General features: G+C 40.5%; 1 protein-coding gene across 1 annotated transcript in view; it reads left to right on the forward strand.

Moving 5' to 3' along the window:
* Positions 1-19,012, forward strand: part of HYDIN (HYDIN, axonemal central pair apparatus protein) — a 299,281-nt gene that overhangs the window by 5,468 nt on the left and 274,801 nt on the right. Inside the window, exon 3 of the mRNA XM_012641507.1 lies at positions 10,565-10,764. Within this exon, the coding sequence (XP_012496961.1) occupies positions 10,565-10,764 (200 nt within the window). The remainder of the gene's footprint in view (positions 1-10,564; positions 10,765-19,012) is intronic.

Here is a 19,012-nt window from a genome sequence, read left to right on the forward strand (position 1 = left end):
TATCTGCATTCGCCCTCACTGTTGGAAAGTTGAAGGGCCATGCAGGAATGACCAGCTAGGGTTAGGGATGCTATCTTCCGGTCTGCTCCAGAATGCAGCCAAGGAGTAACTAGAGCCAGATTTATTTTAGGAAAAATAAAAGTCAATCATTTCACTGTGTCATTGTTTCTTCACTTGGGCAAATTGATAGCCAAAGTCTACACATTTTTTCCCCTTCCTTATCCCCTGCTGATCTGAACAGACTCCATTCTCATTTACCCTTCTCACATCTGGAGGGTGAGATATGTAAATTGTAGCATGCCACAGTTAATAAGCCAGCCCTCTTGCAATTGGATTTTCAGCACCCATGTATATTAGCACGTCAAAGATGATAATACAATTTACATTTTTCCCGGTCATCTATTAATCTGGCTTCCTGGGGATGGAACTTGTTAAGAATGCCAAATACCCAGATAACAGGTGTAGCAAATTCACTTTGGCTTTCCTTATCTCTCTTCACAGAGACTTTTAAAAAACTAACTGGAGATGCCATTAATCTAATAATCCTAATGTACATATCATGCACTGTAGAAATATAATAGTCAATGTTATCATTAAATAACACCATAAAATTCTGAAGCCCGACATTTTTCTTAACTTCTTAAATTTGTATCTTTACTATTAAAATGAGAATGAAAAATATTAGGCTTTTATGGGAAAGCAAAAGAGCATACTTCCTTGGACTGAAGAAAGCACCTGTTTGCAATAGTATTGTCATACAGAAATGGCAGGATTGCTTTGAGGAAAGTATGAAGCGATGAAATTAGATGACTCCCTTATGTGTTAAGAAAATTTCTAATTTGTTGCCAAAATGGTCTTCCTGATTGGTTACCATGAAACTTAAAAATCATGGCCTGAGAAGAATATAAAATGTGAATATATTTTATGTTATCTAGATGTATAATAATAATAAACTATAGTTCCAGCATTTTGAATTCAAACGGAGGTATCATAAAATTTTCTGCAATCAATAATTTTGTTGGCAAAAATAATGACCAGGATTTTGTTTTCCTCCTGCCTGGAATTAGCCCTCCCCAGTTTTTGTCTGGGTCACCCCTGGAACCCTGGTGCTTACTTAGTACAGTGCCTGACATATAGGAAGTGTATGGTAAATATTTGTTAAGTGAGATAAGTAAGGAGAAGTTCATCTCAAGAAAACATAGAGAAGTTTCTTCAACTTGAAGATGGCCTACAGATGACAAAAGCATATAAAAAGGGCTAAAATATCTTTTTGTGTCATGAACATATTAGATGTTAACTTTCTTTTTGACATTTCACCCAGGAAAAAGATGTCTGAGAGTTTCTCTTCATTTTGTTTCATACCTTCAGTGAGTCACATCACTAATTCTTAGCTTTCTGGACTTGATAAATAAAATTTGATAATAAGGCTAATGAAGATCTTAGGAATTCTCTTTATGAAGAACTCGATAGTTTAGTATTCAAATAAAGATATTAAAATGAATAATATTCTGTCCTTCACTCATTGCCAGGCCCAGTTCTATGAGCCGGGATCCAATGGAAAATAGAATGAGCTTGGACCTTCATGGACCTTATGCTCCACGATGAAAAAACAAACAAGTGCATAATATAATTTCAGGTGTTGACAGAGGATAGACAGTGATGGGGGCTCTGTTTTCTTTCAAGAGGAGGGTCAGGGAAGATTTCTCCATTGAGATGACATTGGGCAGAGAACTAATTTAAGCCATACAAATATCTGAGGGAAGAGCTGTCTGGGAGAGGGGACGGCAAGTGTAAAGGCCCTGTGGCAGAAACATGCTGAGCAGCAAGCTCAGGAAAGTACCAGAATGCCAGCAGGGCTGAACAGTGGAAGCTGCTGGAAAAATGGTAGGAGATGAGGTTGCAGAAGGGGAGCTCATGAAGGATCTTTGAAGCCATGCAAATTTGGATAGGAAGCCATTATAAAGTATTTAATAAAATATTTTTATTATGGAAGCTTTCATTCATATGTAAAAATAAAGAGAACAGTATAGGAACTGTCATCACTCAGCTCTCCAAATTATCAGCACACGAACTGTCTGGATTCATCTATCCTTCCCTTGCCCAGTGGATTTTGAAGCAAACCCTGTACGTCATATTATTTCATCTATAAATACTTCATTATTTGTATTTCTTGAAGTTAGCATAACCACAGTACCATTATCACAACTAAAAATGGCAAAACCTCCTTAATATCATCAAATATCTAGTCAGTAGTCAGCTCTCCCCAGTTGAGTCATAATTTTTTTAAAGTTGGTTTTTTAAATCAAGATCCAAACAAGATTTGGTTATTGCATCCCTGTCAGTACTGTTGCCTGTAAACTAGCAATTTGATCTAGAGCCTTGGTTAGTTTCATGTTTAAGGTATTCCTCCCCCCACAAGAATCCTTCATAGATGATGTGGTACTTCCTATTGTATCACACCAAGAATCAAGAGGCACAAAATGTCTATTGTTATATTTCAGTTTATTTAATAATCTAATAAGGATCATTGCCTAGGTCATTCAGGGTTAAATTTCTAATTCTATAATTTATTTTGCACTTACTGGCTGAAGTTATTCTAAAAACAACAACAACGACGACAACAAAACCTTCCCTCATCAACTGTTCAGCTACCCTGAGGTATAGCTCATACAGGAAGGAGAGGGTAAATGCTTGATCCTTCCCTTTTGTCTACCCTGGTGGGTTTTCATTATGAATGACATAATCTGACTTAGATTTTAGGATCACTCTGGTTGCTGGGTAGAGAAGAGACTGAAGGGGGTGTTGAGCATAACAGCTAGTTCCCTACCCTTGACATCCATGTTCTCTTTCCTCATTTCTAAGAGAACCACAATTTTTTAAATTATTTTTAATTGACAAAAATTGTATCTATGATGTACAACATGATGTTTTGATATATGTGTACATTATGAAATGGCTAAATCAAGCTAATTAACCTTACCTCACATACTTATCTTTTTTTTGTGGTGAGAACATTTAAAATCTACTCTCTTAGCAATTTTCAATTATATATTATTATTAACCATAGTCACCATATTGTACAATAGATCTCCTGAACCAATTCTTCCTGTCTAACTGAAGTTTTGTACCCTTTGACCAACATCTCCCCAATCCCCCACCCCAGCTCCTGGTAACCACCATTCTACTCTCTGCTTCTATGCATTCGACTGTTTTTAGATTCCACATGTAAGTGAGATCATGTGATATTTGTCTTTTATGCCTGGCCTATTTCACTTAGCATTATTGCCTCCAAGTTCATCCATGGCATCACAAGTGACAGAATTTCATTCTTTTTAAAGGTTATATAGTATTACATTGTGTATATATATTTTCTTTATCTAGTCATCTGGGTTTTTTTTTGTTTTTTGTTCTGTTTTTGAGACAGAGTCTTGCTCTGTTACCTGGGTGAGTGCTGTGGCATCAGCCTAGCTCACAGCAACCTCAAACTCCTGGGCTCAAGCGATCCTCCTGCCTCAGCCTCCCCAAGAGCTGGGATTACAGGAATGTGCCACCACACCTGGCTAATTTTTTCTATTTTTAGTAGAGACGGAGTCTCACTCTCACTCAGGCTGGTCTTGAACTCCTGACTTCAGGTGATCCTCCCACCTTGGCCTCCCAGAGTGCTAGGAGATGTGAGCCACCACGTCCGATCCAGTCAGCTGTTGGTAGACACTTGGATCGACTCCATTATCTTGGCTATTGTGAATAGTGCTGCAATGAACAGAGGAGTGCAGATATCTCTTTGACATACTGATTTCATTTCCTTTGGCTATATATCCAGAAGTGGAATTGCTGGATCATACGGTGGTTCTATCTTTAATTTTTTGAGGAACCTCCATACTGTTTTCCATAATGGCTGTAATAATTTACATTACCATCATCAGTTTATAAGGAGACCCACAAATTTTGATTGGACTCATTACTGCCTAAAATAAGACATTACATTTCCCAACTTCCTTTGCAGCTATATATGTCTAAGTACTGGCCAATGAGATGTGAGCAGAGGGACTGCCAAGGCATCTACTTGAAGAGAGCTGACTTACCTTCCTCCTTCTGGCCTGTAGCTTGGCTGTGAAAGAGAGCCATGTCCCAGGAATCGCTCTGCCCCATGAAGTGACATTGAGGATGGAAGCTGTGTGCTAGAATGGTAGAGCAGGAGTTAAGGAATTTGGGTCTCCGGTGACACTGTGGAGCCGCCCTACCAACCCGGCCCACCTACCTCTAAACTTCTTCATATCAGAGAAATAAACTTCCATCTAGTGTAAGCTGCACTTATTTTCTTCCCGTTATATGTATTTAAATGCTGACCGAACCCTGATACAGGGGCAAGAGGCTATTGCGATAGTTCAGGCAAAAGATCAGAATGTTTGGACGAGGGTGGTGACAGCGAGGGTGCTGAGAAGCAGGAGGAGTTCGGATGTGTCCTTCTGTCAGAGCCGTCAGGATCTGCTGACGGGTTGGATGAAGGCTTTGAGAAAGAAAGGAGTCTAGCTGGACTCAGGATTTTGGCCAGCAGCTGGCCAGATGGTGGCTCCATTTACTAAGACAGGGAGCAGAGGAGGAAAGGCAGGTTTGTGAGGCTGGGGTGGGTACAGTGGGGAATCAGGAGTAAATGAGGATGTGGAATTAACCATTGGCTTTGGCTAAGCCGTTAGTGACCTTGGCGAGAAGAGTTTCTGGGGAACGTTGAGTACAGAAGCCAGATTGAGTGGGTTAAGGAGAGAATGGAAAGTGAGGAGGTGGCAAGATTGAGCATGAATGACACCATGGAGGAGTTTTCCTGGAAAGGGTAATTGGAAAAATGGGGAAGTAGCTGGTGGTGGATGTTGGTGTCAAGGGTAGGTCTTTTATATTTAAGATGAGGCTAGTGAAGCATGATTATAAGCTGATGTTTGCATGTTCAGCAAAGAGGGAAAACAGGTGACTCAGACAAATCCTATAGTAAATGAGCAGGGTCGAGATCTAGTACATAGGGGAGAGGTTGGTCTTAGATACGAACAGAAGTGAATGCAGGTGGATTGGTAGATTTAGGGGTACCTTCGAAAGCAAAAAAGCTAAAGAGGAAATTTAATTACCTTAAGTAGATGATTTATACATGAATCATGAAGTAACCACATTATCATTATATACTAAGGACAACACTGGTCAAAATAAATTTGGAAGTCCTAGGTCTCTTTTCAAGCCAACGATCAGAGGTCATCCTTTTTTAATAGATGGAGAAATGTAGATGCTGCTAGGAAGCTGAGGCCCCAGCTAAATCACATGAGGAGCCATCGTGGTAGAGGACAAGACCCAAGATACCTGATCAGTCTCATGTTTAAAGTGATCGGGACTCCAGAACTGACTCTTCCTTTTTGAGGGGTGAATTTCAGAGTGATGGTGTATAATCAATACTTTTATCTGGCTAAGGAATTTAGAACGTTTTCCAGGGACACTGAGTATTAAACTCACTGAGTCCTAATCATATCTGGTTTCACGCTGGTTACCATCCCTCCATCCAGTTCAGGAGTGGGAAAGGCAGAAAGAAGATGTGAGGGTGTCGTCACGCTGGCCTTGCCCTTCACCACCGCAGAGTCACGTACTGCGGCACAAGGCATCGTTTGCCTAAGACTTGAAAGGACGAATTATTGCCATGTTTGCTCTCTGTCATGGGGCTAATGTAAATCAAGATCTGTTCTTTGCACTTCTCAGAAAGTCACGTCTGCCATTTGCATATTCTGCTGCTGGTTTTTTAGAGTTTGGAAGAGGGACATGTTGGAAGGAAGGCTAATGACAAAAAATGATTCAAAAGTTTCATCTGGAGAGCATTGTCATACAGGATAGCATTTAAGGATATAAAGTAATTCATGGCTAAATCTCTCATAGTAGAGGGGAAAGAGCTCAGAAGAAATATTCTGGCTTTCAATGGTGACCTGATCACCCTGGATGTAAGCACAGTGAAAGGAGCACATCAGCTGAATTGCTTGGCTTGCATGCCGACAGAGCCTCCCAGGTCTTAGCATCTGAACTGATTTTAAGCCAGTAGGGCAGTATATAATGGTATATTACATAACCTAATATGATCATATTAAATGGCTAGCTTCAGAGATCAGAATACATTTTAAAGGAATTGTTTAAAGAACTTTATTCATATTCTTTTATGGGTATGTGACTTGATTATGAAAAAATGCATAATTCTGATCAAACTTCAAACCTTACTTATTTCAGACCTTGAAAAGGTTTGAAAACATCCCTCTCAATATTTCAATTAGTCTCCTAAACTATTTTCAGCTGTCTGAAATTTTTTTTTGTTTGTTTTTTTTGAGACAAAGTCTCACTGTGTTGCCCGGGCTGGTTAGAGTGCCGTGGCGTCATCCTAGCTCACAGCAACCTCAAACTCCTGGGCTCAAGCGATCTTTCTGCCTCAGCCTTCCGAGTAGCTGGGACTACAAGCATGCGCCACCATGCCCGGCTAATTTTTTCTATGTATTTTTAGTTGTCCAATTAATTTCTTTCTATTTTTAGTAGAGACGGGGTCTCGCTCTCGCTCAGGCTGGTCTCGAACTCCTGAGCTCAAACAATCCACCTGCCTCGGCCTCCCAGAGAGCTAGGATTACAGACGTGAGCCACCGCTCCCGGCCAGCTGTCTGAAATTTTTAATAGAACAAGGCAGAGGATATGTGAATTTAGAATAAAATAAGGCAAAACACTTCAGGATCTCCTCTCATCCTGGATTCAGCAGCAGCTTTTGTTCTTTCTTTCAAAGTCTCAATTAATATTGTTTTTACATGTGCCAGGTGCTTTCCAGTTTATAATTCCCGACAAAACCTGTCCTGGCTGGTTTCAATCTCTTAATAAAAAGTGAAAACAGTGCTTATCGCTTTAGGATTCTGTTGTAATCAGATTAGACTTGCATTCTTGAATTCTGTGGGGTTTTCTAATATCAAGTATGCTTGGTGCAATTTGTACTTCTTTGTGTCCGTATAACATAATTTTGGAGCCTGGCATTACCATCTAGAAACCAGAATCTATTGCACAGCTAAGAGTCTAACAACTCAATTGTAATAAATTTCATGAATACTGTCCATTAATTTTTATTACTCACTTGGCCTTAGGACTTTTATGTTTGCAATTCTCCTTGCCAGGAACACTCTGTTCCTAGATCTCATCTGGCTGGCTCTGTTTGCTGTTCAGGTCTCTAATCAAAGGTCACCTCCTCAGTGAGGCCTCTTTGGTTATTCTAATGTAAAGCAGCCCTGTCCCATATTATCACTTTACCATGTTTTATTTTCTTCAAAGCCCTTGTCAGTTTCTGAAAGTATCTTGTTCTATTATTGTTATCAGTATTATCATCAAATTTTTCCTATGTGCCATACATAAATTACTGTATTTAATTCAAAAGTTTAATAATGACAGCTAACATTTATTGAGCACTTGCTTCTCACCAGACACTAGGCTAAGCACTTGACCACACCTGTCCAGCCCTGTGTCATCTCTTGACTGGACTATTACAGTGGCGTCCTAACTGGCCTCCCTTTGCCCACTGCAATCTCCTTACAGTCTGTTGCCGCATAGCAGCTAGTGCGTTCCCTAAAATGTGACCCAGGTTGCATCATGATCACCTGTCAACATCACAAATACTTTCAGCCACGCTCAGGTCCTAACAATGGCCTGTAAGATCCAGTGGGATCTGGCCCCCACAGCCTCTTGGCCATGTGTCTAAACACTGTCCTCTTGCTCTGCCCTGCCACCAGGCTTCAAATCATGCTTCCCCCCAGAGAGCCATCCACCCACATGGCTTCATCTCTCACCCACTCATGTGTCTGCTGAAGTGTCACCTCCTCATAAAGGCCTTTCCTGACCTCTATGCGAAAGAGCTCTCCAGTCACTCACTGTCCCTGTATTGTGCTTAGTTTCTCTTCACTCATCACTAACCACCATGTTATTGCTCAGTTTCCTTCATTCAACAAATATTTGTTGAATGTTTGCCAAGTATTAGGCCTTGTTCTAGGTACTGGGTATACTGCAGCAAGAAGATGGGCAAAATTCCTGTTGATGTGGAAACACTGGGGAGAGACTTGCTAAACTCAATAAGTAGGTAGAATAGATACTGTGCTAGATGGCTTTGGGGAAGATCAAAGCAGGATGGAAGGCTTGGGAGCAATCAGGCAGGAGAGTGAGAGTTAAGTTGGAAATAGGGCAGCCAGGGAAGGAAAGAGAAGTCACCATGTACAAAGGCTCTGAAGGGGAAGGCTGCAGTTTCAGGAGGAGCAAGGGGAGAGGAGGAGATGTGGCCAGAGAAATGAGAGGGGCACCAGGCCATGCGGTGCTCACAAGCATGCCAGCCTCACCTGGGATACTTTTGAGCAGAAGAGCAGGCTGAGCTGACTTACATTTTAACTGGATCCCTCTGGCCCTTGGGAGGAAACTGGACTTTAGGAGAGCAAGGGTCAAAATAGAGTCCCAGGAGTTAGCCCAGGAAAGATTGGAGTAGTTAGGACCAGGTGGTAGGGGTGAGGGCAAGCAGTGATTGCAGTCTTGCTATAGGGCCTACAGGATTTACCAAGAAATTGAGAATTAGAGCATCAAGGATGCTCTTCTTCCAAGGTTTTAAATCCAGGCCACTGGAAGGCTGGAGGGTCCAGGTCTGAGACCAGGAGGCTGAATGGGAATAGGGCTAGGGTGTAGGGAGGGTCAGGAGCAGGATCTCAGCTGGCTTCGTGGAGCCTTTGTGGGTACTAGAAAAAGGTCCCCCCCATTGGGCTGGTACAGCTGGGGCCAGCAGTGGGCTGAACTTCAGCCCCCATTCCTATGTCTCAGCAAGGTGTCTTGATGCAGTGGTAGGCAGTGGCACTCATTGGGGACTTTGGTTTGAGACATGATGAGTTTACACCCAATGAGGTGCTGACTGGGCAGCAGGGTAGAGTTTGGAATTCCGGGGGACAGAGAGAATTGCAGGTGTAAAGGCTGTTCATGGACTATTCTGGTTATTTTGTCTTTATAGTTATTTATATATGAATTGCATTGCGCGTTATATGCCCTTTATTCATCTGCTCATCATTTCCTCCATCCTAATGTAAGCTGGAAGAGGCCATGACCATGTCTGCATTTCCTAATCAGGTGTATTTCTAGACCTAATACAGTGCTGGGCACTTAATAAACACAGTCGAATGAATATGGTAACTGTGGATGCCACTGCTTCACCCTTGTTCTGTGGTTTCATGAAGTCAAGTGCATGGCCAGGTCTATATGTCAGTCTGTATGTCAGACGGCCTCATTCCTACTCTATGCCCAAAGCCCAAAGAGAGATTTTTTTAAAACTTCCATCACTTAATACCATTTACTACATGATTGCCAAAAGGAAATTTAAGTTCAAAGTGACTTTACATTTAGCAAGATTACCTTGCAGCTGAAACACACACTAAAATGATGGGAAAACTTAAAATTAAGAAAAATAAGCCTGGTTTAGATAACAAGTTTGTTGTATGGTGACTTCTGAGCTTTTGGCCTATTCTTGAGGGAACTGTTAACGTTTTCCTCTTACATTTAGTTTTGCTTGTTGATGAGGGTTCACTTTTAACTTTTTCCTTGCTATATTGCAGGCAAGCATTCTATTTCTATCTTATGAGATGACAAAAAGAGTAATCATTCAGTAATTCTGTTGCATTTAGACTCAAGATTGGGAAAGAGAGATGCGTAGGGCTTCAGCTGTTTTATCTGGAGTGGTCATTAATAGCTTTGCACAAGAGGTAAAGTTTAAACTGAGCTATGTATCTGTTACTTATTGCTGTAGAATAACAGACCACCCTGAAATACAGTGGCTTGAAATAATGAAAATTTGTTATTGCTCACAAGACTATGGTTCAGCTGAGTGGTTCTTCTGGTCTTACTGGGCCCACTCATGCATCGGTAGGCAGCTCTGCTCATCTTGGCTGGGCTGTTTCACATATCTGGGCACATCCAGGCTCACGTGCTGCAGTAGGCTAGACCAGGCTTGTTCACATGCCATTGGCAGTGTTCTAAGAGCAAGACTGGACATGTCCAAAGCTTCTTGAAGGCTCAGCTTGAAATAACTTCTGCCACCTTGTATTGCTCAAAGCAAAGGAGACTCCATTCTTGATGGAGGAGCTGCAGTCACATTGCAGAGAGTATGGGCATAAAGAGGCCATTAATTAGAATCACCATTCTAATATGACTTGAAGAATAAATAGGATTTAGAAGGATGGTATGAGGGAACTGGCATAAACCTCCTTTGATCTAAAGAAAAATGTGCCTTGCCTGTCACTATCCCCCCACCCCCCACCCCATGTCCCTAGTACCTAGGAAACACATGAAACATGAGCTTCTCTGCTGGCTGGTAGGTTTTAACACTTGAAAAGCTCTCTCTCTCTCAGAAAAGAGAATCTCATTAAAAGTACATCTGTAATTGTCTTGGGATGTTTTCATAGAAACACACTAAGTTGTTTTGCAAAATGCCTGGCGTACGACCAGTTATCTTGATCATGTTCATTTTCCCACAAATAATGATTCTACCCTTCCCTTGCAGGATTACGCCCATATCTTGACCTGTGTTACTGAAAGAGAAAAGTTTATCGTGCCCATCAAAGCTAGAGGTGCTCGCGCCATCCTAGATTTTCCTGACAAGCTGAATTTTTCCACCTGCCCTGTCAAATACAGCACCCAGAAGATTCTGCTGGTACGAAACATTGGCAAGAAAGATGCTGTGTTTCACATCAAAACTCATAGGTATGTGTTCCTTCGGCTCTTGTTTTTGATTGATTGTAGCTAAATCTAGTCAGCATAAGTAATTTTCTCGAATAGCGTTGGGAATAGAACTGCTTGTTACAATCTTCAGTTGCAAAGCTGGAAGTTCTCACTGATGTAGGGTAGACTTCTTCATCTTCAGAGGAAGCTAAAATTCAAGGTTTAATCTCTTATATACATTTTTTACTAAGTCTTCTACCTGTTTGGTTTTTCGAAATGCTGGATAAATGTGTTTCTTTTACTATAGAGAGCGGCCACGGGGATTTATAAATAAACAAATTTGTTTTGACCGAGAATTTTTGTAAGTGGCTTGATTAGTTTTCAATCGCTGTTAAATTGCCACAAACTTAGTGGCTTAAAACAGCACATACTTATTATCTTATGTTTCAATAGGTAAGAAGTTTCACTGGGCTAAAATCAAAGTGAGAGCGGGGCTATGTTCCTTTTTGGAAGCCGGAGGAGAGAATACAGTTCTTTGCCTTCTCCAGCTCCTAGGGGACATCCACATTCCTTGGCTCAGGGTCCTCAGTTTTCTCATGTGAAAAATGGGGAAAAGGATACCAAGCACTTCATAGGGTTGTTGTGAGGATAATAAACATAAATTCCTGGTACATAGCAAGTGCCATGTAATAAGTGTTTTCTCTTTTATTTTTTCTTCAAATGAGCTAATGCCAGTGTGGTAGGCAGATCGATAGCTCTCCAGATACGTCCATGTCCTCATCCCCAGAACCTGTGACTGTCATGTTAATATTACTTGGCAAAGGGGGATTAAGGTTGCAGATGTAATTAAGGTAACTAAACAGCTGATGTTAAAATCAAGAGATTATCCCAATTCTCTGGATGGGCCTAATGTAATCACGAAGGTTTTTAAAATAGAAGAGGGAAGCAGAAGAGTTCAGAGTGATGAGACGTGCAGGACTCTACCTGCTATTGCTGGCTATGAAGGTGAGAAAACTGAGGGAGATAGAGGTTACATCACTTTCTCAAGAGCACGGAGCTAGTAAGTGATGGAGTTGGATTTTAATCTGAATATTTATGGAGTAGCAACATTGTAGACACCATGGGACAATATAAAGGATGATGAGACAATCCCTGCTCTCAAAGAATTCTCTTGTAACATGGCAAAGAACAATTTGTTATGGGACATGAGAACAGTGGCTGACCAGTGGGGCCTTAACAAGAATGACTGGTTTGGGTAGACAGGAAGCAGGGAGTCAAGTTTTTTTCTATGACTTTTTAAAAATTAGTGTGTATATGGATCTAGATTTCAGCTAATTTTTGGAAGGGCTTTTTCTGTGGAATCCTTTCCTTGTTTAAGGACACATCTCTACAGAAAGGATTAGCATTTGCTTTTGCCTGGTTCCCAAAGATTAGGCTACTATAGAATACTCTTTTGGTAATTTCTTGGCTTAGACACTACCACTCCTGGACTGCTAGTGTATGTCCAAACCCTAAACCTGCATGAGACACAAGTCCAAAGCTATGAATTTCCTAGAGAAACTTTGTTTCCCTTACTCAAACACAAGACAGACATTTTTTTCTTTTGCTGATGGGAGAATGTTTTGGTGGCCCTTCAAGTTTCTCAGGTTTTTATGAAGATGTGGTATCAGTCTCCTGGCTTGACTGTCCCAAGGCTGTCTCCTGCTCCAGCAGGGCTGTTAAAAACCCAGGCTTCTAGGTTGTTGGGAACCCAGGCCAGATCTAGCATTAGCTCAGTGGCTTCCTGCTCTGGTTCTCAGTGTCCACTTTGTTTGGGAATCCTGCGAGTTTTCCTTATTTTTTGTACATTCTCAACTACACAGTTATGTAAGTTATATTTTATCCAGTCTTTCTAGGTATTTTCTGGTGGAAGAGTTTTCAAGTTACCCAGTGTGCCATACTGTAGGGTAGCAGGGCTGCCGTAATTGCAGGTTGAAGGCACATCCCTTGAGAGAGAATTTGTGTTTATTCTTCCAAGTATCCTAGGAGAATCATTATCTCTGAACCATTTCATGTAGATCCACATTCCTGTCTAGTATTATCTCCTGGCTGAAAAACTACCTTTAATATTTGTTGTAGCATAAGTCTGTTGTAAATTCTCTCAGTTTTTCTCTGTTTGGAAAAAGTCTTTATTTTTTTCCTTCATTTTTGAAAGATATTTTTTCCACAGTATAGAATTTGGAGTCCACAATTACATATACACTATTTTTTTTTCAGTACTTTAAGGATGTCACTCCATTGTCCTTTGGCTTACATTTTTTTAATGAGAAGTCTGTTATGATTCATATCTTTGCTCCTATATAGGTAATTATCTCTTTGTCTTGGGCTGTTTTCATGATTGTGTCTTTATATTTGGCTTTTAGCTGTTCGAGTGTAATGTGGTTAGGTGTGGGTTTTGTTTTTGTTTTTGTTTTAAAGATTTTGTTTTGCTTCTGTTTGATTTTGGTTTTAATCCTGCTTAATGTTCTCCGAACCTTCAGATCTTTCATTATTTTTTGAAAATCTCAGCCATTATCTCTTTAAATACTTCTGCTCCATCCTTTTCCACTTTTTCTTCTGCTTGTAGGGAAGTTCTTCTTCCCACAGGGGAAAGCCGCAGGTGAAACAGTGTACACGTGTGCCATCTCCCTTGGGGGCCAGGGGTTGTCCATCTTTAGATTTCAGACTGTTTGCCCTGCAACCTCAGCTCTCTGACAGGCTCAGGAAGTGTTGTGATTTCATTATTTATCTGACCTTTTTGCATTGTTAGGGTGAGAGAAACACTCTTTCCAGCTTTCTGCATTCTAGGTGGAAGCAAGACTCTGAACCACTTTAAATTAATCAACCATCAAAGGCAAAGGAAAAGTTTTTTGGAAACCAGCATCTCCTGACATTGTTTGTAAGTGCTAGTACAGCCTTTGTCTGTCATCTCATGGTGAGCCTCATGTATTTTGAATGAGGGAGACAGAAGCAGTTTGTTCAACTGGCTCACCATGACTTAGAAAGAACCCATCTTTTTCAATTAAAAAAACCCACCCATCTGTAATACACAACCCCCATCCATAATACATATTAAAAACTTCCTGTTACATTGGCATTTTTTCCTATGAAAAAAGAATCCACCTGAGGTGGAAAGACAAGTGTTGGCAGCATATCTTCATAGACTGTTTGGCTGAATCTTAAAAACTGCACATAAATGGCCATTTCTTACATATTAGATTGATGTAAACGTGAAGCAAAATTACTTGACAGATTTAACAGTGTGAAGTTGCAGAAAAAGATCTAAAACTCTTCTATCCATATAAGTATGGATGTGAATCATCCTCTTTTCCTAATATAGAAAAATTTCTAAGGTAAGATGGGGAGCGAACTTAAGGACTAGTGGGGAGTCATAAATATAAATGTGAGAGCCTCTGGCCCAACATTCCACTATACAGATGAAAGAAGGAAGGTCTGAGAAGGGAAACGACTTGCCCGAGTTCCCCCAGTAAGTTACTATGCAAACCTGGATTAGAACAAAGATGGGCCAGCTCTCGGCTTGTTTGCCCTCAGATCCATTTCTTGCCATTCTTCGACTCTTCACAATGTCATTGTGGGGCTGTGGTAGCTGTCCCAGCCTCCTGGCTTAGCTGGATTCCAGCTGTGGATGACCAGTCGGGACACTAGAAGGAGACTGGAGGATAGGAAGAAGGAAGAAACTGGGGTATTTCTTCTCCTTCTTGCTCATCTTCAGCAGAGTCCCCAGCAGTGGTTGCACCTCCTCTATGGTTCTAGCTGCGGTCAGACTAGACTGCCATGGTTCCAGCTTCTGCCAGGTGATCCTGGTTGGTCCCCAAGACCTGTTAACACTTTCTCCTCTCCTTTTGTCTCCAGCCCAAGGATAGAAATGGCTAACTGTTGTTACTAATCCCTGAGCTATCTCACCATCTTAAGTTGGGTTTCTCATCTCTTCCATCTTCTGTGTAATCACATCTCTCAATTAAATTCCCTGCTTGCAAATATGTTTGTTTTCCTGTTTAGACTTTTCATGAAATGGTAATTTTATGATCTTTCCACAAAAATGCATGTGTTTAAACCATGTTGAATCCTTCCAATCAATCCCTTTTCTGTTTAAATTAGCCACAGTTGGCTTCTGTTGTTTGCAACTGAGAACATTGATGGCTGCAATGGGAAAGGATGTGGTTAATTTGTGGTCACATCATGTCGAATTAGAATCTCTGGGGAGATCCTCTGACAAGTATCCATTCTAAAAGCTACAGAGATGATTCTGTTGCCCTGACAGGGTTCTTCAATTAATATGATTGTTAATAGACTTGGTAGAACAGTGGATGTAGTTTGAGAATTTGGAGTCAAAATCGCAGAGTCTACTTTTAGTCCTGCCACTTTTAGTGTCAATATGAAGCTAGAAACGACATCTCACAGGAAATTATTTAAAAAACAGATCATCTTTTTTCTCATTGAAATAATGATTTAATTAATGGTAAGTTTTTAAAATGGTTAGGTTCATGTAAATTATAAAAATCAGAACTTTCTTTATGTGACTATTGCCGTATTGGAATGTGAGCTTCTCAAATGCAAGGTTTGTATCTAACTCTTTTCATTCGTATGTCCTCAGTGTCCAGCAAAGTGTCTAGAATAAATAAGCACTCAATAAATGTTTATAGGATGTCTAACAATATATCACAAAAGCAAAGCTACATCTATAAACCTCTACAATAAAATTTTTTAAAATATGCTCCAAGTACTATAAAATAAGCATAATATTTTTTGCACTAATAAAAGGAGCTGCAATGTGCTGTAAAATACAGAGAGAACATAAAGTATTACTGTTCAACTTTAGCACAAATTCGACCTAAAACTCTAGTAAGTATCAGAATAACTTTGACTATTAAAGTAGGATTAATATTGGACTGTGAAATAGAGAGGATTAGGAAGCAATTTCAAAATCTAAAATCTCAAGGTAGGAATTAAATAAGAAAGATTATCTGAAGAAAAAATACTAATATCATGTTTAATATTTAATATAATAGGACCAATATTTTGTCTTGTGCTAAAATATTGACTTATTTGGATGGAATAGGTTTAGTTCTTAAGAACAGTTCATAACTGATTGAAAAACCTTCAAATCTTTCTCATGGCTCATGATTTTTCACAAAGCCAAGTTCCCTCTATAATTAAGTTTTCAGTATTAATGAGGATGTGATATCAAAACCAAGCATTTTGATAGACTGAACTGGTCTTATACCCTTGAGGAGCAATACCTTTTACTTCTTTGTAAGAGCATTTTCTGATACTTGATATTTTATAGCCTGTTCTGCCTGTCTGCATTTAGTAAAACGAAATACAAAATCAAATTATAGACAACGTGTAAGCTCCAGAGCTTAACACACTCTACCCAATTAACTTCTGATTTATCGAGAAAGCTTAGGCAGCTCTAAGTAGCAATTGCAATCCCAGGTGACTGTCTAACTGCTGAAGAAGTTTGGTGTAATCGAAACCAAACAGTTAGCACAAAGGGAAAGTACCTGTTTCTACTCTATGGAATTTGGATTCCTGGAGGTCATAGAGATGGGATACTAATGTCACTTTCTCTGTAGTAAATTAGCTTAGGTTCTGCATTTTAATAATATCCAATTTGTTTCAAAACTGTTCTTTTGCTACCAAGAAATGTTTAAAAAGAAAATAAGAGCACAGCACAGGAGGAAAAATACTAGGAAGTAGGGAGGCAAAGATAGAAGAAAATTTTGCAATGTTGTTTTGTGGTCCCAAAGCCAGGAAACTGGGCTCAGTTCCCAATTCTTCAGATTCTTACTGAGGCCATAGGAAGGAAAGAACTTTGAGACTGGGAGACTCACCTATATCTTCCATGAAGCAGATATTCTTGAGCTACTGAAGGTCTGCCCCTTTTCTCTTTCACCAAGATGTCACAGAAATTAACAACCAAAACCAGAGATTTTTATTTCCCTATAAAAGTTTATGGTAATTTAATTCAACAGTCTCATCTGAGAGGCTCCTATGAGCAAAGAACTGTGCATAGGGTGTTGAGAGACACAAAGATGAATCTGATCACATGGCTGCCATGTTCAGGGCGGTTTGAGATGGGCAGAAAGAACATGGACTTGAAGGCAGGCTTTCCTCCCTGCTCCACTAGTACCTAGTTGGGCATCTTTGGGCAAGTTTCCTGTCCTATTGGAGCATCTGTTTTTCATGTCCAAAATGCAAGTAATAATACCTACTTTCTCAGGATTTGTTCGAGGATTAAAAGAACTAGTGTATGTAAAGCACTCAGTATAGTGCCCAGCATAGAATATGTGCCATGAAATTTTGTTTTCCATTTCTGCTCTTCTCAACCTTCTAGCTATTGGGAGAGGAAGGCATGAAAAATAATTCTATTACAAAGTAAACCACAGTAAGAAGTAAAAAGAAAGTTATAGCCTCTGAGAGGTAGGAGATATTATTTATAAAAAGGAGAATCAGGGAAGATTCTATTTAAGAAGTGACTTTAAGTCTGCGCAGCGATAGGTGCCTTCAGAAGGAATATGGCATGTGGGAAGTGGTGACTATTCCGAGGCGGTCCTAGCAGTTCTAGATTGTCTACGTGCCTGGCTCAATCTGGTAGAAATGGAGAGCAGGTACAATGTTGGGGGAAATTGTAGGTGAAGAGACTAGAACCTTCCTACCCCATCCCGCCCCAGCACTGACTTGGGATATTACAGGCACATAGGCTATTTGGACGGATGTCTGTGCATAAAGAGAATGCAAAGACCAGAACAGATTATGTGGGACCTCGAATGCCTAGGAGTTTGAGCCTGATGGCACAGTTAATGAGGACCACCAAAGGTGTCTGAATAAGAGATTGATGTGTTATGACCTCTGTATGGTTTTTACACTCTCTCTAGATCAGCATGAAGGGTTGAAAGGAGAGTGATAAAAACTTGGATTCATCTAAACACTCAAACCGTCTGTGGGATGGGCATGCTTGTAGCTCTGACTCGGGTGAGGCAAAGGCAATATATGTAACCTAAACATTTGTACCCCTGTTAATATTCTGAAATTAAAAAAAACCCACTCAAACTCATCCTCAAGTTCATCTTCCAGCATCTTGGGGCTGCCATTGAGGGAGATAAAAACAAAAATAATAGTAAATACTCATATAGCACTTCCAAGGCTCCAGGCATTATTCTGAGCACTTCACCTATATCAACCCTGTTAGCCCTCGTTATAACCCTGTGAAATAGGTGCCATTGTTACCTTCCTTTTACAGATGAGGAAACTGAAGGTTGACTTGCCCAAGGTCATGGCGGAGCTGGGTTTTGAACTCATTCTGTTGGCTTCAGAGGCCAGACTAGTAACCACTGCCCTAGGGTGCCACTACAGCAATGTCTGGGGTTCACTGGAGGATTGGTGCCGTAGGTTCCGGGATGGGGCTGAGAAAGGAGGTGGGAACATCAAGAAGTGAAAGGAGAGGAGATCAAGTAGAAAACACCAGAGAAAATAAACAATAGCCTGAGGTGGGAAGCACCTGAGGTCCCGCAGGAGTCATCTCAGGCACCACCCAGTGCTACCCTTGCTCTAAACTCTGTACCCTCATAGCAGAAAGCTTAGTTTTTCTGAAATTGAATTCATCATCTAAGGGAAGATTTAAGGAATGATGACTCTAAAAACTGTTGTGATGGAAGTAAATAATCAGAAACAGCTTGGTCTGCCAGATACATTGCACAACACATTACTTTGAAAAACTAGCAATTTAAAGAAGTGAAATGGACCATGAAAATAATTAAATGGGCTGGTTTTCCTATTTAGAAAGAACTCTATAAGTTATTTAAGGTATTTCATGATCAGATCCAACTTCTCTCTTACTACTCCCTTCCCAGACAATTAAATGAAATGATTTCCTATTCCCAAATCAACCCTCACTCCCCGCAATGTCTGCATCCCCAAATTCTATTTTCAAGACATAGGACTTGTCCCCAGTTTGCCTTTCCAGATGCACTCTCTGCCTAGCCCTGGAGGAGACTGACTGCTGGCTTCTGGTTGGGTTCACCCAAAGAGAGTCCCGCAGGCAATCAGACAGGAGATGTGAGGTCAGGATATTATTTCCCCTACTGTCTTCTTCCCAGTGAGTCCACCTGGGTTGGCTGTGTCCCTTTGCTAAACCTGCTTGCTCCTCATAAGGTAGCCTTCTCTTTTGGCCTCTCCTTGCCAGTTTCAAAACCAATTCGCCACATAAATAAAAGCAAGAACAAAGACCATATGATTCTTTCGATAGATG

The sequence above is a fragment of the Propithecus coquereli genome, unplaced genomic scaffold, assembly GCF_000956105.1.
Source record: "Propithecus coquereli isolate 6110/MARCELLA unplaced genomic scaffold, Pcoq_1.0 Scaffold165, whole genome shotgun sequence".
Taxonomy (NCBI): domain Eukaryota; kingdom Metazoa; phylum Chordata; class Mammalia; order Primates; family Indriidae; genus Propithecus; species Propithecus coquereli.